Genomic DNA, 26,245 nt, shown 5'->3' with positions numbered 1-26,245 from the left:
CATGACACCCAACGAACTTCCTCCGACCCGATATAATGAATCAACTTGAAACCCAAGAGTGAAAGCATCTTTAAAGTTCTTTTTCCATACACGTACCTTGCCATCGAAGAAGGCCCCCTTGTAGCCTTTGTCTTCCATTTCCGAAATAGACACCAGGTTCTTTTTGAGATCAGGTACATATAATACATCTTGTAAATGAATTGTATTCTCCTGATTCAATTGAAGAGTGACATTCCCTACGCCTTTCATGGGATATTTTGAGTTGTCCCCAAGAACAATTTCCAAGTTAGTCTCCTTCTCTATCAGATTAGAGAGAGCTTCTTTGTAACCAATGAAGTGCCTTGAGGCACCACTATCAATAAGCCAATTCCCCAGTGAGTCCGAGGGAGCAGTAGTAGAGAGGACCACTGGTAGATAATATTCATCTTGCTTATTGTTAACAACATTAGATTCATACCTGGAGTTTCTTGCCTTCTTGAAGGGTTGTCCTCTTCCTTGATTTCTGGCATTTCTTTTACCTCTGCCATTTGACCTGCCATTCCTTTGATTGCCTTGAGAGTGATTTTGATCATCGTCTCGGTGTGAGTCCCTTTTATCAGGGCACTCCCTCGCATAGTGGCCCATTTTATTGCAATTGTAACATCGTCCTTTTCTTCCACCCTTCGATCCAACCTTTCCTTTGGATTTAGCCCCGGAATTGTTTCTTCTTTTAGCATGAGAAGAAAAGGCAGAGGGATGGCCTTTAAGTGCGGGCATTTCTTGCTCTTCCATCCTTGTTTCTTCTTGAATGCATCTAGCCATCAATTCCTCAAATCCAGGAATTACATTATTGTTGAGAAGAGTAGTCCTGAATATATACCATTCAGGTGGCAGTCCTCCAAGAGTTGTGAGTGTCATTTCCCTGTGGGGAACTACTTCCCCAATAGATAGGAGATCATTCTTGATCTCGATGATCCTTAAGAAATATGCTTGCATATTCTCATCTTTGCCCTTCTTAATTTCCTTCATCTTATTTCTAAGGAACAAAACTTGATTTGCATCATTAACTTTAAATAAACTCACCAATCTATCGTAGATTTCCTTGGAGGTGTTCAGCTCAGAAACATAAGCCACCAGGCGCTTGTCGATAGAGTCCCTGATGATCTTCCTTGCTTTGACTTCTCCCTTAGTCCACTTGTTTCTAGCAGTAGCGGATGCATTTGACAGAGGCTCAACAATTTTGCCTCTCACATGGTCCAACACTTCCTGCTCTTCTAATGTTAGATCGAGAGACATCTTCCATCCGTGATAGTCAGACTTCTCACGGAGTTTGTCTTCAGCAGGGAAGTGTGTTGAGCACCCCATGATTTCTTTAAGATAGCCTTGCCAACCTTCTCTTCGGTGATTGCTCCTTGCTCTTGCTCTTGCTTGGGCTTTGTCTTCACCTCAACTCTGATACCATGTTAAATTATGGTATGTTCTACGCTTAGAGCAGTTTACTTCTTTTACTTTTTATTAGCCACTGATTAGCAATCACAACATAAAGTAAAGTGCAGATAGAACATCAAACGATCGACAAAAAACAAGCCAAAACAAGAGACACAAGATGTGGCAACTAGCCAGGGACAAACCCCAATGTGGGGAAACCCTTTGATCAAATCTTCTTTTATCTTCAATAGTTCAGCAAAGAGAGAAATAGTACAATATCACAAATCAGTGATTTACAACAGCAGTAATGAAACCCTTGGACAGCGATAGTAAAAGTGATCAATCAACTCCCAAAATGTCTTCAAGACAGCCTAGGAGAACTCGGTCTCCGAAAGAGGTAGTGGCAGCCCAAAATAGTCAAGGTAAGATGGTCAAAACAGCAGTGTATGCTACGGCACATTGCAACCAGCCCTAACTAGATAACGCAATCATAAATGTGCCCTTAAACAGTCAACGTAGACCTGTTCAGCACTTCGGCTAGCCTAGGAGAGGCTGCCCACACAAGGCCGCAATCAATGGAGGCAATGTGTTGGTCAACGCAAGCCAAAACCATTTGCTGCACCTTCCTGCGACCTTGCTACCCTAGTTGCGTCCTCTTTCCCATGCTGCCCTAGCTGCGTCCTCTCTCCTTCGTATACCCAAGAGACAATGGAAGAGATGAGAGGTAAGATGAGTTGAGATAATGACTCAACCTCTCCTCTATTTATATGCAACACTGGGCAAGAGTGCCACAACTGTTGGCCGACCTTGACAATTTGTCAAGTAATTACTAATAAATTCATATCTCCATAAAGACTTGTCGGAATTGGATGATCTTTAAATCAATTCTACACCTCTCGACAAGAGGAATCTAAGAAAAATATCAGCTGCCATAAATGAGGTGATCCACATGGAGTTTGGCCCTAGTTGCCAATTTTAACACACAGTAACCTAGCTAAGCAACTCGAGCAACTAAGATTGAGTTCAATATGTCAAAAGATACCAAATGAGGCTGAGCCTCCTCTATTTATAACTTGTGGGCCTCTTTTCCCATGTGGGCCCCCGCCAACTAGCAATTTCACTTTCCCTCCTTAGTCATTCGAACTCCCCTCTAAGGTGGTGCGTATTTCCTCATGCGAGTGGTCCCCACGCTATGCCAACAAAACATTTCGGCTTTTTTTCCTTCCTAAGTCTTTTCCAAAAATCACATGGGTCCCATGGCCTCCAAAATTGTCAAAATTGTAGAATAAATAAACCAGTAACAATTTAATTTCAGAAGGGACATTACATGCTTGCCTCGTGATTCTTCCTCTTAATATATCTTCAACTAGACTTGGAAGGGATCTCCCATAAAATCCAACCATGCCTATACAATGGCTAGAGATTGTTTATAAATAGGGTTGAGCTCAACCTCCCTTGCAATAAAATAAAATTAAGTGAATTCTAGATCCACTTTCTCTCCTAAAACAAATATTAAAGTACATACATAGTAAGTCTCCTCTAGGAGGGTGCTCCTGGAGAAATAATAAAAATGCATGATCAAGGGTATGAACAAATGCTTGATGCCACTTGTCTTGCTCTCATGCAAAATGCTTCCATCAATTATGCTTGTTTGACCATGTGAGATGGCTCCTTGTACCACTAGTCATCTCTTCATACAAAACGGTCTTTAGAAAATGATCCTTTCACTAAGCAAGTGGATTTGTCATGCCATGTGTACATGTTATCCTTGGAACACTCTTGAAGAGGCTCACCTTCTAATGATATACATTAAAACAACAATAAAAGACCAAGTCAATGGAACACTCCTTGCAATGTGGTTCCATCTTTCCTCGGGATAACAAAATGATGCCAAGTATTTTCACTAAGGTTTGGGCACTCCTCAAACCAAGTGAACAACCTCCTCAAAAGGTGGATCTCATAGGTGAATGTGCAAGAAACCGCCCATTGGTTGTTCTAACAACCACTCAAGATAGGGCAACCTCAAACCACATGCCTCGAGATTGAATCCACATGCATGATTATTAAAAGTCCCCCAAACAAGGCCTTAAGATGGAATACTCTAGGGAATCAGCCAAAAGATGTGGAGCACTTCTCAATAAATGTAACCACCATATCCCTTGGATCACTCATCAAAAGAACCACATATAAACCACCTCTAATAAAATAACAATAAAGACCATGTCAAAGATAGTTTTCCAAGGAATCAGTTAATACTCCTTGGAATGCTAAAGTAATGTCAAACATCTTCCTTAAATCTAGGGTGCTTCCTCAAAAGTTTGCTTTGACCTAGATTCAGTAGTATTTATGACCAATTCACCAACCAAAATGGCCTCAAAGATATTGCACCCTTGAAATATGTGCAAGGGATGCAAAGCCTCTGCAGATATGTTATAATTATCAATGGGAAGCGATAAAAGCTAGGGTGCTCCACAAACTCTACAACATCTCTCTACACCATGTAGCAATGTTAGAATTTCACGAACCCAACACTCAGTTTTTAATTCCAAGCAATTAATTATTGAACAAATACACGGCTAAGTTCATAACACATAATATTCAGTGGAAGCAAATTATGATTTGAATCACATAATCACAAACAGATTTCTTGCCAATAAATCATTTCTTCATTAATAAAAACTCGAAACTTCTAGGGATTATTGTTAAAATTTGAAAGTTCTATGCAGAAATTTAAAAAATTATTTGCAGAAACTTAAAAGTTCTATGCAGAAATTTAAAAAATTCTTTGCAGAAACTTAAAAGTTTTATGCTGAAAATTGAATGTACTTGCAGAAAATTGAATGTACTTTGCAGAAAATTGAATGGAACTGAATGTACTTAGCAGAAAGTTGAATGTACTTTGCAGAAAATTGAATGCACTTTGCAGAAAGTTGAATATACTTTGCAGAAAATTGAATGTACTTTGTAGAAAATTGAATGTTCTATGTTGTTACAATTACTTAGAATGCATATTTCTTCTTCACAACTTTTCAGATCAACAATTGTAGATAGAACATAAACTTAAGGATCATATGAAGACAGCCAAGCACAAATATGAGACACTAAGAGTTAGGTCCAATGACCAGGGCAAAACCCACAAGGGGGAAACCCAAATGATTCTTCTTCTATTAGATTTCTTCAATTGTTCAGCAGAGTACAAAGAAAGTGAGAGAATGAGAATGAATAAAGTCACCAATATCTAAACAACTTGCAGCTAAAGTGCTCTTGCTCTATGCTTGAAGATCTCCTCCTCTTGATCAGAACTTGTCCTTCACACTTGTTCCAACTCTTCCCTTGCTCTTACTCTTCACTTGCTCTCACACTTCTTTTGCACACGCTCAACACTAGCTCTCCTTCTTTAAAATGAACATGTTACTCTCAACTCCCATTTATTCTTGTTTAAATAGATGAGAAAGGAGAGGAGTTACAAAATGAATCCCTGTCTTGAGCCAATAATAGGAGAATTGAATTCCATGAAGGAGGAGTTACTTTAGAAGAAGTGTAACTCATCCCAAGAATAGATGAGAAAGGAAAGGAGTTACAAAATGGATCCATGCCTTGAGCCAATAATAGCATAATTGAATTCCATGAGGGAGGAGTTACTTTAGGAAAAGTGTAACTCATCGCAAGAAAATAGAGAGAGGTACACATGTCTTGAGTTACAATTCAAATTAGGGGGAGAGAGAGTTACACTTAGACATGAGAGAATATTTGGTGAGAGTTACAAATCGAATTGAATGAGGGAGTTACAAGTGCATTTAATGAGGAGAAATTACACTTTTGCCATACGTTAAATTAGTGAGGGAGAGTTACATTCTCTTAAGTGTGGAGTTACTATTTTATTCCAAGAGAGAGGTTCAATTTGTTAAGTAAAAGATTCTCAATTTAATTTACTTATTTCATGAGAGAAATTGTTTTTATTAATCCATTAAAGGTGAATGACTTTAGACTATTTTATAAATAATAGTATCATAATAATAATAATACTAGTAAGGATAAAAATATTAATTCTCGACTTGTATAATCATGATTGATTGATTTTTAAATAGATTCCATATGTCGAGACCATCATTGATCATTTAGACCTGACTTTCTATTTTTGGAAAAGTGTCATGTCCCTTCCCAAATGGATTTGTAACAAGTCTTGGTCTCACCCCAATTTTGTATAAAATTTTGATAAGTAAAAGACCCAAGCAATTTTGACTTAGGGACTTAGGAGAAATGAAGGCTGGATTAATTTGCTAGTGGAAGGTGGGGGCCACCCACGTGGGAAAATGCATTGGGCAATTCGAATTGCCTTGTAGGGGAAATCGTATGGCTTGTGGAGGGGCCCACATGGGGGAAATGAGGCCCACGAAGTTATAAGGAGGAAGAGCTCCTCACTTGAGTCATTCATTCATACCTGCACATCGAATTCACTTGCTGTTTGCTCGAGTTGCTTACCCGAGTCAACTGGTTATTTAGCCACGAGTCTCTCTGGCGAGAGATTCAACCTTAGAGTGCCACCCTAGGAAGGCATTTTCAGAGTACTTTGAGGAGCATCGAGGAGATTCATAGGAAGCACACTAAGTCCACAAACCAGCAGTGCGTATTTCTGGGCCACACAGAGAGGGGAACACACAGTTGTGAGCAGGAGTTCATTCGGGCAGCACTTGCCGAAGAAACTTGGAGAGTTGGAGGATATCAGGAGTCCAGCCTTTGTTGAAATTTGGTACCGGAGGACAGGTGGTTCCCTAAGGCTTTGATCTTTGGCCTAGGGAAAAGTGTCCAAAATAATTTAATTTTTCTCCTAAAGTGAATTTATAATTTTTATAAAGTCAAATCTAATTTAAAAGTGACTTTAAGTGATAAAGTTACTAAAGTCTAATTTTAAAGTGACTTTAATAAAGTCAATGTAAAATTAGAAAGGAAAAGTGACTTTGGAAATAAATGACTAAGTGGGTCTTTATTAAAGTGGGGTGAATTAAAAAATAGAAAGTGAGATTTAAATGAGCATTTAATCTCAGCCCTAAATCTCAATCTATTTCAGCCATTGGATTTAGGGATTCTCCAAAAGTCACTTAGGGTTATATTAAAGGAGGAAAAGGTCATTCATTCTTTCATGAGCAGATTGCGAGAAGGAGAGCAAGAGAGCAAGGGAGATTTCTAGACAGGGAGGAGGAGGCAGCAACTTGGCACACATTCCAAGGCAGCATTTTAGCAAATCCGTACAGCTGTACTGTTGGTTTTTTTCTGCACGCAAATCGAGAAAATCCATACAGCATATTTATGGCAACTTGCACGCTTTTCTAGGCAGGCCGTACAGCAGCATTTAAGGCTTAAATTTGGCACAAAAATCGAGGAGGCCGTACAGCATTTATTGTTGTTCAGTTTTGTTGTTTGCAAGTTTTTCCAGTTGGCTATGAGGCACAGAAAACGAGATAAGTTGTAAAAGTTTGCTTGCTGATTTTTGCTGAATATTTTCTTTCACTGTAAAAAAAAAAAAAACATTTTCCAGAAATAAGGAGCTTTCGAACTGGTTTTCCCCAAAAGTTGTAGGGAGTTTTTCCAGGGTCACCTTGACCAAAAATCACTGTGTTTAAATGTGTTGAATGGCTGTTTGTATGTGCTGATTTTTATTTCTGTATTTTCCAGCATTCTGTAATTTTTCCAGAATTTGTGTTTTCAGCAAAATTTATTTTTCAGTTGTTGAATGTATGGATATGGGAAAGGGCATTTAACTATTTTGGAGAAATAAGGTGAAACTGAAAACCGGGGTGGGAAATGAGAAATTTTTACATGGTATCGGAGCTTGAGTGTTGAAATGCAGTTTGGGACAGCAAGGAGGAAAATTACAGCCTGCTGATTTTTCACTCAGAAAATTCAAGCACGCTGATTTTTTACAAACAACAGTTTTATCTTTACTACAGCAGTGTTATTTTTCAGTTTTAGGACAGCAGGATGTCATTGGGATTGAGGGTGGAGAATAGGTTGGATGGACATACCAATTACAGCGTTTGGAAGGAGAGAATGCAGAGCATCTTTGAAGAGGCAGAAGTCTGGGACATCATGGTGCATACCACACAAAACCCTGCTGTTGTGCCTACTGATGCCACTCAATTGGCTGATTATAATAAAAAGAACAAAGGTAAGAAACTGATTTTAGACGGAGTCAAAGACCATTGCATTCCTCATGTGAGAGGAAAGAGAAATGCCCATGAGATGTGGACAACATTGTCTAATCTCTACCAGAGTAACAATGAGAACCGGAAAATGGTCCTGAAGGAGAAGCTGAAGACCATTAAGATAGGTAATGATAGTGCAACTGGATATCTCACAAAGATTACTAATGTGAGAGATGAGTTGGCAGCAGTTGGAGAGGTCATTCCACCCACTGAGTTGGTGCGGATTGCAGTGAATGGCCTCCCCCGTTCATGGATGAACTTTGCTGATGGGGTTTTTGTGCACGTGAGACCCTTCCCACATGGGAGAGGTTTTGGAATGATTGCATTCAGACAAAGATCAGGAAAGGTCAGCTTGGGGCAGCCAAGCCAGTGGAGCAGGATGAGGATGTAGCACTGTTGGCAAGAGGCAAGAAAGGCAAAGGGAAGAAGCAGGCTTCCACAAGCAATGGTGGGGGCAAAGGCACAGGTAAAGGTAAACAGGGTAACGCACAGAAGGACTATTCCAAGGTGAAGTGTTGGAATTGTCAAAAGATGGGACACTATGCAGTTGTGTCCGGAGAAGAAGAAGAAGAAGGGGAAGAACCAGAGCATGGCAGCTTCAGCAGAGGTTAAGGACTTTGCAGATCGTTTTGACCGGGAGTTTGGAGTCCTCTAGTGCAGGATCACCTGCCACACAGGTTCAGAGGGAGCATGCTTTTCCCTTGACTAGCGGAGCATCTTCGCGTATCTGGTATGTGGACAGTGGGGCTTCACGTCACATGACAAGAGTCCGTGAGTACTTCTCAGAGCTTTCAGAGAGTGGCACTGATATAGAGGTAGTACTCGGTGATGACAGAGTTGTTAGAGCAATCGGTGTGGGGAAACTAACATTTCAGAGGGAGTCCAAACCTCCCTTGAAGGTGTCAAATGTTCTTTATGTGCCAGGGATGAGGAAGAACCTCATATCCGTCTCAGCTTTGGAGGACAGAGGATATGAGGTACTGTTCAGGGGAGGAAGGGTGTTGATGTATCCCAGGGGCACTCCAGCTGATTCAGCTAGAGTGATAGGTGTACGCCATGCAAAGGTGTACAAGTTTGCATTCCAGCCCCTTTTGGCATTGAGCAGTAGTACCGACAGCAGAGCTAACAGTTCTGAGCTGTGTGAGATTTGGCACCACAGGATGGGGCATATGTATCTTGGAGCCTTGAGGACCTTGCGGGAGATCACTACAGGTGTGCCAGATTTCAATACTGATCACTTTGATACTTGCAGAGGATGTGCGATGGGCAAGTTTGCCAAATCCCCTTTTCCCAGCAGTGACAGCAGAGCGACTGGGATTCTTGATTTGATTCATTCCGATGTGAGCAGTCGGATGTCTCATGTTTCCTTGAGTGGATATGAGTACTATGTTTTATTCATTGATGATCACTCCAGGAGGACTTGGATTTATTTCTTGGAGACCAAGAGTGAGGTCTTCAAGCGGTTTCAGGAGTTTAGAGCTCTCGTGGAGACACAGACAGGTCGGAAGATCAAGTCCCTGAGGTCGGACAATGGGGGAGAGTACACCCTTGGAGAGTTTGTTGATTATTGTGTGGAGGCAGGCATTAGGAGGGAGTTCACTGTTCCTTACAACCCCCAGCAGAACGGGGTTGCGGAGAGGAAGAACAGATCCATCAGAGGGGCTGACAAAGCCATGCTACATGATCAGGGGTTGCCATTGTTCTTGTGGGCAGAGGCCTGCAACACAGCTGTTTATTTGCAGAACAGGAGTTTGCATCATGCCTTGGGGCACGACTCCGGAGGAGGCTTTTTCTGGGAAGAAACCTGATATTGGTCATCTTCGTATCTTTGGATGCATTACATACTCCTACATACCCAAGGAGAAGAGGAACAAACTAAAGCCCACCGCAGAGAAGGGTATCTTTGTGGGCTACAGTGAGACCTCAAAGGCCTTTCGGATTTACATTCCTGCACAGAGGAAAGTTGTTGTCAGGCGGGATGTGAAGTTCGAGGAGGACAGGGCCTTTAGGAGATCACGGGAGTTAGAGTATCTGGATCAGCCAGACCCTCAGCAGCAGTTGAGTCAGTCACAGGGATCCAGTGGGCAAGGATCAGGGGGATCCGGAGGTACATCTATGAGGATGTCAGGTCCGTCAGTGAGCAGTGGCTCGCCGAGCCAGAGGGGTGGTGCTCCGGGCAGCATGCAGAGCAGTTCACAGAGCAGTTCACTAGGGAGTCCACTGATGGACAGTTCACACGGTACCTCAGCTTCTACAAGTTCAAGTGCAGGTAGGAGGACATCAGACAGACAGTCAGGAGTTCAGGCTCCTGATGATGATGAGGAGGAGGAGTTTCATTCTCCAATGGGAGAAGTACGCTCAGGGAAGAGGAAGCCCAAGTGGCTTCAGAACACCTTGAGAGATGCCACATCTGTTGCTGAGCCTAAGAGGCCAGTCACAGAGAGTAGACCACTTGAGAGGTTTTGTAGTTATATGGCAATGACTACCAGCATCCTTTACTCTGAGCCTTCTAGCTATGAGGAGGCAGCTAGCCAGCAGGTCTGGAGAGAGGCCATACAGGAGGAGTATTTTTCTATCATGAAGAATGATGTTTGGGAGGTGGTGCCGAGGCCTGAGGGCAAATCTGTGGTTACTTCCAAATGGCTTTACAAGGTAAAGCATGCTGCAGATGGCAGTATTGAGAAATTCAAGCGAGGTTTGTGGCTAGAGGGAGTTGATTATGAGGAGACCTTCGCTCCCATGGCTCGATATACTTCGATCTGCTCCATTATATCGATAGCAGCAGAGATGAGTTGGAAGATCCACCAGATGGATGTGAAGACTGCATTTCTCAATGACTTCATACAAGAGGAGGTGTACATTGAGCAGCCACAGGGCTTTGAGGTGCATGGGAAGGAGTCCCATGTGTGCAGACTGAAGAAGGCCCTTTATGGCCTGAAGTAAGCTCCCAGAGCTTGGTACTCCAGGATAGATACGTACTTGCAGGGGATGGGTTTCACAAAGAGTGAGGCAAATCCGAACCTTTACTATATTGTGATAGGTGAGGAGCCTCTCATTCTGGTGTTGTATGTGGATGACTTGGTCATTACAAGTGCAGAGAGACTCATAGAGCACTGGAAGAGAGATCTTGCGGCGGAGTTTGAGATGAAGGATATCGGCTTGATGCATTACTTTTTGGGTTTGGTGGTGTGGCAGGAGGAGGGGCATTTCTTCCTGGGGTAGGGGAAGTATATTGTGGACATCCTTGGCAGATTCCACATGGAGGATTGTAAACCCATGTCGACACCAATGATCACCAACTGGAAGAAGCTTCATGCTTCGGATTCCGAGTTGGTGGATCCCACATTGTACAGGCAACTGATTGGTTCCTTGATGTATTCGGTCAACACTAGACCAGATATTTGTTTTGCAGTCAACACGATGAGTCAGTTTATGTGTGAGCCCAGGAAGGTTCACTGGGTGGCTACAAAACACATTTTGCGGTACTTGCAGGGGACAGTGGATTATGGTCTGGACTACAGGCAGGGGGATGGAGTGAGATTGGTAGGTTATACTGATTCTAATTGGGCAGGTTGTGCTCCTGATAGGAAGAGCACTTCAGGGTGTTGTTTTGGGTTGGGTTCGGCAGTAGTGTCATGGTTCAGCTAGAAGCAGCAGTCAGTAGCATTAAGTTCAGCGGAAGCAGAGTATATGGCAGCCAGTCTAGCTAGTTGTGAGGCCATCTGGCTTCGCAAGATGTTGTTTGGCTTATTTGGTCAGCCGTTGAGACCTTCAGTGATTTACTGTGATAATCAGAGTTGCATTGAACTCACGGAGAATCAAGTATTTCATAACAGGTCAAAGCATATCGAGATCAAATATCATTTCATCAGAGGTTGTGTTCAGAAGGGCGCTGTGAAGCTTGAATATATTCCCACTGATGAGCAGGTTGCAGATATTCTTACCAAAGCCTTACCACGGGGCAAGCATGAATACTTCAGAGACAAGATGGGTGTGGTGAGAAACACCTTCCTCGGTAAGAGGGAGTGTTGAAATTTGGTACCGGAGGACAGGTGGTTCCCTAAGGCTTTGATCTTTGGTCTAGGGAAAAGTGTCCAAAATAATTTAATTTTTCTCCTAAAGTGAATTTATAATTTTTATAAAGTCAAATCTAATTTAAAAGTGACTTTAAGTGATAAAGTTACTAAAGTCTAATTTTAAAGTGACTTTAATAAAGTCAATGTAAAATTAGAAAGGAAAAGTGACTTTGGAAATAAATGACTAAGTGGGTCTTTATTAAAGTGAGGTGAATTAAAAAATAGAAAGTGAGATTTAAATGAGTATTTAATCTCAGCCCTAGATCTCAATCTATTTTAGCCATTGGATTTAGGGATTCCCAAAAAGTCACTTAGGGTTAGATTAAAGGAGGAAAAGGTCATTCATTCTTTCATGAGCAGATTGAGAGAAGGAGAGCAAGAGAGCAAGGGAGATTTCTGGACAGGGAGGAGAAGGAGGCAGTAGCTTGGCACACATTCGAAGGCAGCATTTTAGCAAATCTGTACAGCTGTACTGCTGGTTTTTTTTGCACGCAAATCGAGGAAATCCGTACAGCGTATTTATGGCAGCTTGCACGCTTTTCTAGGCAGGTCGTACAGCAACATTTAAGGCTGAAATTTGGCACAAAAATCGAGGAGGACATATAGCATTTATTGTTGTTCAGTTTTGCTGTTTGCAAGTTTTTCCAGTTGGATGTGAGGCAAGGAAAACAAGATAAGTTGTAAAAGTTTGCTTGCTGATTTTTGCTGAATATTTTCTCTCACTGTAAAAAAAAAACATTTTCCAGAAATAAGAAGGAGCTTTCGAATTGGTTTTCCCCAAGAGTTGTAGGGGTTTTTCCAGGGTCACCTTGACCAAAAATCACTGTGTTTAAATGTGTTGAATGGTTGTTTGTATGTGCTGATTTTTATTTCTGCATTTTCCAGCATTCTGTAATTTTTCCAGAATTTGTGTTTTCAGCAAAATTTATTTTTCAGTTGTTGAATGTATGGATATGGGAAAGGGCATTTAACTATTTTGGAGAAATAAGGTGAAACTGAAAACCGGGGTAGGAAATGAGAAATTTTTACAGCCTTGGGGAGGAGATTGGGAGCCGGTGGGTGCAGCATTTGGGCAATTCAAAACTCAACCTTGGAGGATTTCGCAAAGGGCCAGACTGTGCATCACGTGGACATTGAGGGAGAGAGCCACAACATTGGGATCACATCAGGGAAGGTTGGAAATTCATATGGGATAGCATCTCGGTGATTTGGGGCAGTTTTGGAGAGCTTTCCCAGCATCATTTAGACACATCGAGTTTGCCAGTTTGAGCAGGAGGATAGACTCCTTGGAGGTCGAATTTCAGGGATCTGAATTAGGCCAAACCCTTCCTAGGTTTTGGTGGGTTTTGGCTGAACCGGGAGCTGAAGTTTCATAATTTTCTGAGCAAGGGAAGTAGTGGTTCTAACACTTCCTTTCCAGCAGACAACGTTGTTTTCTGGGCAGCATGGATCAGTTTTGGAGCAACAGTTGGGCAGCCCTCAGATCATCATTTTCTCACCTGGGTTTTGTCATGCTTGTCCTTGGAGACAAGCCCAAGTGCACCATTCCATTCATTGTTGTATTTGCCCCATGATGATTTAATAAAATGGCTCAGAAGTTCTCTATTTCCAGCGTTTTCATGGGTGTTTGGTGATTGCATCTCATTTCTGATTGTTGGTTTGTCTGTTTGCTTTGTTTATCACTGAATTTCCTAGTTAGGAACATTACAATGGTATCAGAGCCCAGATCTTGGCTCAGTCGTGGGGAGTTTCTCCTATGAGAGAAGGGGACCAGCAGAATATTACATATAGGAGGCAGAGGTACCGAAGCAGAGAAAGAGAGTTGGAGATCACTCCAGACACTGAGGATAGGGGAAAGGCAGTAGTAGTAGAGGAAGACATGGGAGAGCCCAAGAGTAGGGAGGAGATGGCCTTTGATAGCCTCTTGAAGGCTCTGAATGATCTAGCAAAGGGGTAGAAGGAAATGTTAGAAGAGATTAAAATGCAAAACCGGGAGAGAACCACTCCTAGGGGATTCCTATTTGGGGAGACTTCAGGGGCCTCTCAACAATTCAACCATCCTTCACCCGCAACACAACCTCCATCAGCGAGTGGGCCAACTCGAGCTACACTGCCCTCTTTCATGCCTTTGGCACAGGCTGAACCAGCAGGGGCCGAAGACCCTTCACAGATGGGAGAACACTTCAGAGAATGGCAGTCCATGGGTGCAGACTTCAGGGAAGCACTCTCTTTCAGAGATTTCTGCAAGCTCAAGCAGAATGAGAAGAGCAAGGGTTATGGAGGACAGGGCACATAGAGCTATGAGTTGCAGAGGACGATAGGGAGGATGTACTTCCCCATGTACAATGGCACTACCAAGTGCACTGCTCGGGCTTGGGTTGAGAAGATGGACAGTTATTTCCATCTTAACCAGATGACGGGGTTGGAAGCCATCAAGATGGCCACGCTGCACATCGAGGGGGAAGCCCATGACTGGTTGTTTCATGTCTTGGCCACCTTGGGGCATGCCAATGTGACTTTGTATGAGGATTTCACCAAGAGGGTGGTGGAGTGCTTTGACCAAAGGGACCCAAAGGCTCACTTCAGGGAGCTAACCCAACTCCGACAAACAGGCAACCCAAAACAGTACATATCGGAGTTCCTGAGAGTTTCAATGATGGTGTCGAACCTATCAGATGCTCGAAGGGCATACACCTTCATATAGGGCTTACTGGAGCCCCTGCATGGACTGGTGAAGTCACGCAGACCCTCCATGCTGCAGGAAGTAGTTATGTGTGCCAGAGATTTACAATGGGCATCCCCAAGACATAAGCACCCTTTCCTACACGTACCCCCTACCCCAAGAAGGGGAATGACACTAGACCCCCAGCTCATGAATGCTTCAGCAACATACAAGACAATAGCAGCATATACATCATCAATATACTCTAACACTTAAGCACTTGGCCATATACATACATCCAGTATCTCTACTTTAAAGACATGACAACACAAGGCTCATGCATGTGTAATAACAGTTCAAACTACCAACAGATAGACTGTGACACAACTCTGTCTAAATCCTGAGCTCAACCTCATGGTTGTCCCTCCAAAAGCTTGGATCAAGACATTACACCCGCAGTTCAACCAAGCCAAACAATTCTCTGTTTTTTTCCATTATGTAGACTATTGTTTCATGTTAATTAAGATAATAGACCAAAAACAAGATTGCAAATTCAATAAAATTTACAAAATGCCAATATAGAACCTGGTGTGTCACTTTACACGAACAAGATACTCCATCGCTCATTGGCCCATCTCAGATAAATGCATCGCACAGCCGAAACTAGTTACCCAACGCGCTAATACGAATCGCAGAGTGTCTACTCAGCGTTCGTATGCACTATATAATATGCTTTGTCTCCTGAGCACAGCAAATTCACACACTACATTCCAATTACTCCTCCATGACACTGACACACTCAGCAACTTCATCTACACGCTTTAACTCTTTGCCTCAATGATCTCGGCATATAATATCTCAAATCGATCCACAGCAACATCATTCAAATCGTATAACGCTCTACTACAGGTTCATAACCTCTATTTGAATATGCCATCGATCCAATCCTTACACAGGCCTCTGCTACGATCAGCGACAGGCGCACTCAAAACATTCAAGAATCAAGCCACTGGTACACAACTCTGGTAGCCCCGCGAGAATGATCGTTTAGGTACCAACAAAATGCTCCATCCAACGCAGGAACCAAGTCGAATAGCCTCCATACACATTTGGTCAATGCATTAACCAGATCGCACCATCGCTCAGGTTGCCACGCATTGCCTAAAACTCTACATACAACTCTATATCGACCAACGATCACAGCCTTCGAAAATTAAATTTCACCCCCTACAATTCCAATCGATCTTGACTTTAAAATGCAGCCAATTGGCCCTGGTTCGATTGTAAACTCTACCCCCGAATGCAGCTTTGAACATGGTGATAAGGATGTGACTCCACCTAAATTAAGAAGCTCAATATCGTCATAGCATAACCAAATTTGGATTGATTCTCAATCTAGAAATTACATATTCCGTCATACTAGATATGACTTTGTCCCCCGCGGCTACTACAACAATAATATATGCCCAGCAATCACAACGATTAGCATTCTTCAAAATCGAACCTCTGCTCAGATCAATTTCTTTCCCAATCACTACTATGCTCCAAGAAAATTGTCATAGAAATCCCCCCTTTTAACCATTGTTTGCAGTGCGCACACCTTTATTGGCTCTACAATAAAAACCAACTCCCTTGCTTTATCACACGGGTGTGTTTGTTCAATCGTACTACACTAATTATGTTGGCTTTCTAATAGCTAGCTACTAATTTAATAAAAATTCTGCAATGAAGAAATTGCAAACTGAACTCCAAACACTTTTAATAAATATGATGAGTTTTCTAACAAATAATAGCAACGGAAAATAAATTCACGAAGACACAAGCACACAATAAACAATACATCAGAATTTACCCAGAAAACCTGCCAACTTTTGGGTTCTATTATTATTCTGCTCAGAAAAAATCTCAGAAAATTGGTTACAAATACTGGGAAAAAATCCCCTTCAATTTGTTGTATCTCAACACTATTTTGCGCCTTTCTAACCAACTCAGCCTCTACATACGCAGCTATACGGACTCATACAGGCTATTCAACCTTCTTGTGCAGGCTAACTTGGCCTTGGAAAGTGAGCACACTGCTGAATAAATCGTCGAGGCTATTTGGCCTTTATCTCTCTGCCTTAGCATGTTGAACTGGAACCTCTTGTTTATGAGCTAAAACACACAAGTCTCTAGTGCATAACGATGTTAGCCAAGTCTGCGCCCTTCCCTTTTTATAAAATCGAACTGGCCCATTATCTCAAAAAATTAACTCAAGTTGAACTGGCCCATTAACTCAAGTCAAACTACTAAGATCGATTTACTTTTTGACTATAGGAAAATTAGAATTTTCCTAAGTCAAAATTAAGTGAAAGTATAATTGCGCCTTAGCTTCACTTGTGGATTCCACTGCCAAATTTAGCGCACTTCTAAATTTAGCAAAACCCTTCCATCTCTAACTTCAATTAACACTCCCTCTTAGAGAGGAAGGTGTTTTGTACTACACCCAGTTTATCTCTGAAGTAGACGAATCTGTCTCTTGCCAATGCCTTGGTCAAGATATCCATTGTTTGCTCCTCTATAGGAGCATGCTGAAGTCTGACTTTACCCCTTTGAACACAATCTTTGATATGGTGGTACCTAATCTCAATGTGCTTGGAGCAGTCATGAAACACTGGATTTTCAGAGAGCTTGATGCAACTCTGATTATCACAGTTTATGACTATGGGCTCCAACCTCTGACTGAACAACTCGACAAGTAGCTTCCTCAACCAAATAGCCTCGCAAGCTGCCAAGCTGGCAGCCATGTACTTGGCCTTAGCTGAGCTCAATGCCACTAATATTTGCTTCCTGTTGAACCAGGAAACAACTATTGACCCAACATTGAAAGCACAACCTAAAGTGCTCTTCGTGTCTACTGAACCCCGTGCCCAATCAGCATCTATGAATCCCTGAAGACTCACTCCCTCAACCTACATGTACAACAACCCATAATTCGTTGTGCACCTGAGATACCTAAACACGTGCTTAGCAGCAACCCAATACACTCTGGTCAACTCAGCCATAAACTGACTCAACTGGTTAATTGCAAAGCAAATGTTTGGTCGTATGTTCACAAGATACATCATGACCCTATGAGCTACCTATAAAGAGTGGGATCCACTCCACTCGCTCACCTCTAGTAGCATCCACCTTCCTCCATTTTGTGACTAGAGGCGGGTCATGGTCCTGCAATCCTACATGTGGAATCTCTTGAGAATCTCCTACACATACTTGCCCTGTCCCAAGAATATCTTCCCATCACCCTACCAAACCTCCAATCCAAGGAAATAGTGCATAAGCCCCATATCCTTCATCGCAAACTCTTCAACAAGATCTCTCTTACAATCAGGAATGAACTCCTCGTCCCTTGTCAATATCAAATCATCAACATATAACACAAGAATGAGAGGTTGGCCCTCAACCACAATATAGTATAGGTTAGGGTCAGCTTCACTCTTGGTGAAGCCCAAACCAAGAAGGTAGTTGTCTATTCGGGCATACCATGCCCTCGGTGCCTACTTGAGCCCATAAAGAGCTCTCTTCAACCTGCAAACATGTGTGTCTCTGCTGAAAGTCTCAAACCCCTCAGGTTGCTCAACATATATCTCTTCCTCAACAACTCCGTTAAGGAAGGCAATCTTCACGTCCATTTGGTGGATCTTCCACCCCATCTACGCTGCAATCACTAGAATAGTCCTAATGGACGAATATCGGGCCACTGGTGCGAACGTCTCATCATAGTCTATCCCTTCAACCTAAGAGAACCCTTTGGCCACGAATCTAGCCTTACACTTCTCCACACTCCCATCAACTTCAGTGGCATGCTTGTACAGCCAATGTGAACCAACCACTGACTTGCCAACTGGTCTTGGCACAATCTCCCAGATGTCATTCTGCATGATAGAGGAATACTCCTCCACCATGGCATCTCGCCATACCTGCTGAGAAGTTGCCTCCTTATAACAAGAAGGCTTTGAGTCTATCACCTCAGTCATAAGTGCCATGTACCCCGTATATCTTTGTGGTTGTTTACTCTGTCTGAATGTGGAGTTGGGGGCTCCAACTCTCTCCTAAGCCTCCCTAATCAACTGATTTGCCTACCTAGTTCATCCTAAGTGGACCCCTCTAAGTCTACTCTCTCATCTTACTCTTGTGCTTTCTCCTCAACAACGTGTTGGTCGACCTGCCCAAAAATTGGCTATGATGAAGCCTGAGAAACTGGTTGAGCCTCCTACTTGGGAGCTTGCTACTCCTCCTATGCTGCACCCTGCTCACACTCCAAGGACTTCCTGAGAGCCCTTTCTTCCTTGAACTTCACATCACGTCTGATCACTGTCTTCCTGAGTGCTAGAATATACACCCTGTATGCCTTAGATGTCTCGTTGTAGCCCACGAAAATGCCCTTCTCTGTCGTGGGTTCCAAATTCTTCCAATTATCAAAAGACATACGGCAATAAACAAGGATTCCAAAGATCCGAAAGTGAGACACAATGAGCTTCTTGCCTATGAAAGACTCCTCTGTTATGACTCTGCCTAGCACCTTGTGTGGACTCCTGTTCTGGAAAAAGACTGTAGTATTTCATGCCTCTGCCCAAAGAAACATAGGTAGCCCCAGGTCATGCAACATAGCCCTAGCCACTCCAACAATGCTCTGGTTCTTATGCTCAGCAATCCCATTTTGTTGAGGGTCATGAGGTGCGGTGAGCTCTCTCCTGATACCCTCCTTAGCACACAAGTCCCTGAAAGCGTTGGAGATGTACTCCCCACCATTGTTTGAACTCAACGCCTTAATCCTCCTACCAATTTGGTTCTCCACCAAGTTCTTGAACTCCACAAACTTCGAGAAGACCTGATCTTTCTTCTTCATGAAGAATATTCAAGTATTTCTCGAGTGTCCATCAATGAAGGTGACATAATATATGTATCCCATCAAGGATGGAGAAGAAAATAGTATACATACAACTAAATGTACCAGCTCCAAGATGCTCTTGGCCCTGATGTCTCTGCTAGAAAAGGATGTCTTGGCATACTTTCTAAGTGTGCAACCCTTGCACACATCATGTTGATCTACACTGCATTGTGGCAATCTCTCTCAAAATCTTTAGCGCTCCATGGTGTAAGTGACCCATATGCCTATGCCAAAGCTCCCCAAGGTCACATCTATGCACATTGATCTCTCTGATGCTCAAGGTCGCTTCTGTCTCAAACCGTAACCTGTATAGGTCCTTCACCCTAACTCCAATATGCTTCATGGCTCCAAAATTTAAGGACTTAAAGAAAGCCTTTCCTCTGCTGAAGATAACCCCATAACTTTGTTTTCCAAGGTTGAGACTAATACAAGGTTTTTCTTCAACCCTGAGACATAGATGACATCTCTATGGCAGAGAGGATTTCTAGACTCCCTCTCAAACTTAACAGTGCCCACGCCCTGTGCTAGGTACCTGTCATCATCTCCCCTCTCTATATGAAACCGCATATCCTTCTCTGTCAACTGGCTGAAATATCCCTTGTTCCCGATCATATGACAGGATGCCCCGTCGTCAATATACCACGTGTTGTTGGCCACTAAGATTGTTATGCAAGCTATAAGCAAAAACTCCTCAAATTGAGAAGTGAACTCCTCTACCTCTATTGATGCTGCCACGTGATCCTTCTTGGATCCCTTCTTCCTATTTGGAAACTTGGTGGAATAATGCCCAAACTGATGACAATAAAAGCACTTCACTTTATTGATATCTTTCTTCTTCTTGCCTCCTAAACTAGACTCAGCCCCTCCTGGATTTTTCTTACCCTTGGCCTTTCCCCCTTTGCTAGCTAGGGCGAAGTCTTACTCTTCCCCAGTCTTCGCATGAGACCCAAATTTAGCTTGCTTCTGAATCTCCTCTTGCACACAATCACTCCATAGTCGCTCCTTATCTGGAAGCTTTTCTCTACCACTCGCTACATTAATGAAGTTTTCCCATGACTTGGGAAAGCCCAATAGTACAAAACTGACAAGGTCTCTGTCTGACACTATCTCCCCAACTCCAGTTAATTTGTCCCTCACTTGGGTGAATCTGGTAAGGTATGAAATCATTGACTCAGACTTGGTCATCTTGATATTTCTGAGTTTATCTCTGAGTACCAGTTTCCTGGCCTCACTCGAACCTTGATACAACCCTAAGATAGTTGTCCACATGGCTTGAGTTGTCTTCTTTCCAAAAAGGTGAGGTATGATGTGATCCTTGACTCCTTCAAGAATTATTTTTCTAGCCTTTGCGTCCTTCTTATTGTGCTAGGCCAGCTGTTGAGCGTCTTGTGGTTGGGTTGGTGGACTATCCACAAACTCCCAAACTCCTTGCTCCTCCAACATTACACCAATCCTCTCCTCCAAGAACAAAAATTTGAGGCCCCTTCAAGGCGGACCTCAAATCTCAACCCCTAATACGCCATTCTACAAGTTCGAACTGATCGGAAACCCTTGCGCAGAGCTTGCTTGAAAAACCCCTGCACAGATTATGCCATGGTCACACAGCCAGAAACCCTAGCACAACCCTGAAGGGAATTGTGTCCCCTTTCCTGCGTCTTTTACTTGCTCTTGAGGAAAATAATACGCTTTTTGGTCTTCAATCAGAGACCCGCTCTAATACCATGTTAGCTTTCTAATACCGAGCTGCTAACTTAATAAAAAACTTGCGATGAAGAAACTGCAAACTGAACTCCGAACACTTTTACTAAATATGCTAAGTATTCTAACAAATAATCGCTGCGGAAAATAAATTCACGAGCACACAATAAACAATACACCAGAATTTACCTAGGAAACCCCAATTGGGGAAAACCAGACAACTTGTGTGTTCTATTATTATTCTGCTCAGTAAAAAATTAAAATCTCAGAAAATTGATTACAAATACTTGGAAAAATCCCCCTTCAATTCGTTGTCACTCAACACTATATTTTGTGTCTTTCTAACCAATTTGGCCTCTGCATGCGCAGTTGTACGAACTTGTACATGCTATTCGGCCTTCCTGCGTACACTGCCTCGGCCTTGGAAAGTGAGCACGCTGTTGAAGAAATCGCTGAGGATATTCAGCCTCTATCTCTCTGCCCTAGCATGTTAAACTAGAACCTCTTCTTGTTGAGCTAAAAGACACAAGTCTCTAGTGCATAATGATGATAGCCAAGTCTGCACCATTACCTTTTTATGAAATCAAATTGGCCTATCAACTCAAGTTGAACTAGCCCATTAACTCAAGTCAAACTGTTGAGATTGATTTACTTTTTGACTATAGGAAAATTAGAATTTTCATAAGTCAAAATTAAGTGAAAGTATTACTGCACCTTAGCTTCACTTGTGGGTTCCACTGCTAAATTTAGCTCACTTCTAAATTTAGCAGAACCCTTCCATCTCTAACTTCAATTAACAAATTCATGCGTTGGTATCACAGACCATTCAAGCATCAGCTCTATGGCATTGCTCCTTCGTTACATGTTGGCCTCCACATATGGAAAACTATGGCCTACACACCAATAATATCTTTCCACTGAGCGACTATCTTCACAGAGGACGGGTCGGTCCTTGCTGACAGGGATCTTCCAGGAATAATTTGATCCCCAAGAAATTCGGTTTTTCGGCCCTTGCTGCCATGAACTCAATTGTTGTAAATACTAATAAAACCAACCTAATAATTTTAACAAAAGTCGGCCCCAATATGGATTCGATATGTGGCAATATTTCTTTTGGGTTCACGAATTATTGAAGGGAAGGGTTTGATTAGCCTCTTAAAACCCTCACACTGGAAAAATCAGCTTCAAAGCTTTGGAATGCCTGGATCGATCTCCTTTGCCACTCAATTTGTCAACACAATAATCTCCTTGGCCACTGTATTGTTCTGCAATAAAAACACTCGGGTTGGCAGGATGCACAGCTCTAAAACCACTATGATGTTCCGAATATTAATTTGACATATTTTTCCTAGAACTTTACTTCCGAAAATCAAACCATAAATTTTTTATTTGAAAACCCAATTAAATTACACGATACAACAAATAAAATTTGCAATGTAAATCCAAAAACTGCAACTCAAAATAAGCATGAAGCATATGGAGCAAAACTTAGCTTTATTTATTTTACTAAATACAAGATTACATGGAAATGATGCCCAAAATGGAGACCAGTGATCCCCACTCTAATGTACAGATCTGCTCACAAATGATGTTGATGAAGCTCTATGAGATTCCTGGGTGAAACCTCCTCAATAGTGAGTTGGGGTTTCATCCAACATACACAAGAATACCGAAGGGTTTTCGTCCTGAGGCTTCTAAAGTTGATAACCAGGTTCCCAAAGCCTCTTCAACAAGAAAATACTCCAAATCTCTGATGATGCAAATGACTTGCTTTTCCCCTCTTTTAAAGACTTTACGGATTTCTTCTTCAACCTTCTAGAAGCACCTTATTTTATTATTTTAATTCCATTCTAGAAGCCTCTCCTTTTAAATGAGTCTTTTTATTTTATTTGAAGTCATTTTTACCTTTCTAGCCCTTTTCTCTAATTAAGCAATATACCACTTTTTATTTAATAAGTGATTAATTAAAGTCACTTTTAATCCTGGGAAGATGATTATCCTGCCTCCATGTTTTCTTTGGCCACTGAAAGCCACTTTTCATCATCCCATCTTGTAGATCTCTTCATTCTGGTTCCAACGAGCTATTATGGTAAGGTGTTTCTCCAAATAAACTGCTCCCAACAACACCTTAGTGTATATAATTAAAATATACTGAAAATAACCTCATTTTATGGGAATAGTCAGAATGCAATGGAACCAAGAATAAATTGTGTGGAACTAACCTTGATGATGAAATACAAAAAGCGAACCCTGTCCGACCCCATAAAATCCTCCAACAACTCTTTAAGCCCATGGATGGTGTAATATCGCTCCTGTGACCTGGCAATCACCAACCTTGGAAGTCGATCCTAACCGCATCATAAGGGAAACCAATAACAGGAACAACACACCTTCAATATTTACTATTTCATTAACAATGATAATCTACAGTATACAAGGAGCTCTGTTCCTAGAATAATGGCCTTCTAATGAAAAACACAAATACGGCAATAAACCTGGAAATGATCCAACTGATCAAACCCTTGAGCTATCCTTCAATCTGCTGGTTGATCTAGATTATTCCCTTGTTGCCCATTGCACTCTTCCTTGAACCCTGCACAGTTGGATGAAATCCTTCTTCAACCAATCACTGAGATTTCACTATCTCACACTGTTTTGTGTTCAAAGATGTGTCTTCTCCCTTAGCCTAGCCTTTCTTTTATAATTTTGAGTTATTGAACAATTCCGCAACCATAATCTCCAAAGTGATTGAAAATTGAGATCGAGATTAGATCTCAACATCACTTGAGATCAGATTTCAACATCACTTGAGATCAACGATTGAGAATCATCTAATTTACTATGTAAATAACCTTTGCATCTCATTAGATTAACTCACTTTATCTTATAAAAGTCAATTACTTTAATAGTTAAAGTAATTGCTAAGATTAAGGGTCAATTAAGCAACTTCTGCACGTTTAGACAAACCCTGTGCATAAATACCAGCCCGACGCTACAAACATCGACAATTATTTTTGTGGAATTTTGATTTTTGTTGGAACAAAGTAACATGCTACCGTGAAGATGATAGAGCGGCTGTCCCAGATTTCAAGCCACATATATTGATCGTCTTTATCCATATTTTTCAGCTTTATAAAGCTCTGCAGTTCCCCCATTACTATTCAGGCAATACCCCAAATTCCTGTGTGGTTTTTTGATATTTGTTTCCATGTGAATGATACTTTGTAGTGTTTTATGTTTCGGGTCTGTGTACATCGTGTTCAAGTTTTTGAGGGGGGTTGCTGTTCGAGTGAAAATAAAAGCAATTTCACTTTGCTAGAAATGAGGTTAGGCCTTGTTTACTGCTGTGTTTTTCTTCTATTAGAATTCAGTAGCTTGTAGCAAGCTGCTTCATTGCTAACTGAAAAAATAAACCATTCAATTGGGCAAAGGAACAACTGTTAGAATCTGCCATGTCTAGATTTGTCAAAAGCGAAGTAAGTAATAAAATCTGAAAAAGAACTAAAAGAGTGGACTAAAGAAAATTGCAAGCAGTCAGAAGTGGAAGAAATGAACTGGAGTTCGGTTTGGCAAACCAAGACAAGGCAATGATTGAAATGGGAGCTACAGACAAGATGTTAGGTAAAACAGAACTCTAGTCTAGAGAGTTTGAGGCAATCAGCAATAAGAAGAAAGAAAAATGAGCTCTAGTCGAGAGAGTTCAACGCAAACAGCAACAGGAAGGAAGAAAAATAGAGACCGAAATCGAGAAACCAAATGCTTTCTTAGAAATACCTTACAAATGAAAAAACACCAATGCCATCTTGAAAATGACACCTGGAAATGGAAGAAGATTCCCTAGGAGAAAATATCAACTGTTTTAAGAATCTTCTGAGAACAAATAGGACTTGCTGTATCGGACCATGGGATCAATTCTGGAAATTATTCCTAGATTGGTGACCCAAAAGCAGAATGAAGACTAATGGAATGACTATCAATTTCTAGCCGAGTGTCTTATATTATTATATGCGGAAGTTGGAACTGGTATGAGTACCCGCACCTTAAACTCCAAACCTTAAACCATGAACCTTAAATTTCGATCAAGGAATGAAGGCGTACCAGAATGCCGGACCCCGGTATTTTGAAGGATGCAAAGACTGGGTCGACGGATGGTAGGAGACGAGATTGATTACAGCGTCATTCCCGTAACCTTGCAAGCGGCAATCGAAGTGGAGAAGTGAAGTGGTCCCAGGCTTTGTAATGCAGACTTTCATCAACACGGCCCTGGGAAAAATTTCACCTGCGTCGTTCTCCTCAGAAGAATTGGAATCAAGCAATGCAGTTATGGCGATTTCCTCCTGCTCATACGATCTCCGCAAAACCACGTCCTGCGAGTCGGGCGCGTCCCAATCCAAAACAAAGGGCCCTAATAACCTCCTATCGGCCCCCTCTTCCTGCGTTCATTCATCCACCAAAGCCTGCTCACAAATCAATCTATAATATTTATTCAGGGGGTTTTCTCTCTATGTTGGGGGAGATGTAAACTACACTTACCCATCCAATTTGACGGGATGCCTCGTAAACGATCTCGGATTGCAACACTTGAAGCAGAAATTGATCCCCTGCTTCTGCTCGTTTATTGGTTGCGAAAGTGCTGATGTTTTTCTTGTAATGTGTGAAGAAATTTGATGACAATGCTGGCCATGTTTGTATTGCCTTTGGATTTGAAGTGAAGGATGTTGCAATTCCTCTGCACTTCCCAACTCCTGACCACAACAATAATTGGATGGCCTTCTTCTTCATCATCCTTATTTTCATTTTCTTTTGCAGCTATTTTTGTGTGCCGAGAAGTAGAAGAAGTGCGTGACTGTTTAATTTTTAACCATTTGCGGTGGAAATTACCATAAAAATATTTGTTAAATGTTTCAGGCGGTAGAGATTAATGTTTCGTTTGGGTTTTTCTTAAAAAGATTTGTAAAATGTTGCAGGGGGTAAAGATGCAGCTCTGTTTGGGTAAATGCGTTTAATGTTGAATTTAAATATAATAGTGAATATCAAAAAGTGTATATAATTTTCTATTTTTTATTATTATGGTGGTTAATGGTTAAGAGGTCAGGATGTGTAATTGAGTAGTTGTGTGAGATACTATATAATTTTTAATATATAAGTTGTATTGTGATGGGTATGTAAATAAATGTTGATAGGGATTTTTATTTTGGGATAAAAATTTTAAAAGTTTAATTTAATTATTAAAAATTATTAAGTGTATGGTAAGGATTTAATTTTTATA

The 26,245-nt window shown here is 41.6% G+C and overlaps 1 protein-coding gene across 2 annotated transcripts in view; it reads right to left on the bottom strand.

Moving 5' to 3' along the window:
• LOC149238591 (Mitochondrial glycoprotein family protein) overlaps positions 1-25,869 on the bottom strand; it is a 47,427-nt gene extending 21,558 nt beyond the window's left edge. The window contains exons 1-3 of one of the 2 annotated variants that reach the window (XM_089373097.1): positions 25,510-25,869; positions 25,075-25,409; positions 23,199-23,295 (exon numbers count right to left, since the gene is read on the bottom strand). In XM_089373097.1, coding sequence (XP_089229223.1) covers positions 23,199-23,295; positions 25,075-25,409; positions 25,510-25,773 — 696 coding nt within the window. In that variant the 5' untranslated portion in view covers positions 25,774-25,869. The remainder of the gene's footprint in view (positions 1-23,198; positions 23,296-25,074; positions 25,410-25,509) is intronic. The other variant, XM_089373096.1, reaches the window with a different exon arrangement.
• Between the last annotated feature and the right edge of the window lie 376 nt (positions 25,870-26,245).

The sequence above is a fragment of the Pinus tabuliformis genome, chromosome 8, assembly GCF_031772625.1.
Source record: "Pinus tabuliformis cultivar Carrire ecotype Pingquan chromosome 8, CPIR1, whole genome shotgun sequence".
NCBI classification, from domain to species: Eukaryota; Viridiplantae; Streptophyta; class Pinopsida; order Pinales; family Pinaceae; genus Pinus; species Pinus tabuliformis.
The sequence above is the reverse complement of the archived record's forward strand: the minus strand, read 5'-3'. Positions and strand labels throughout refer to the sequence as shown.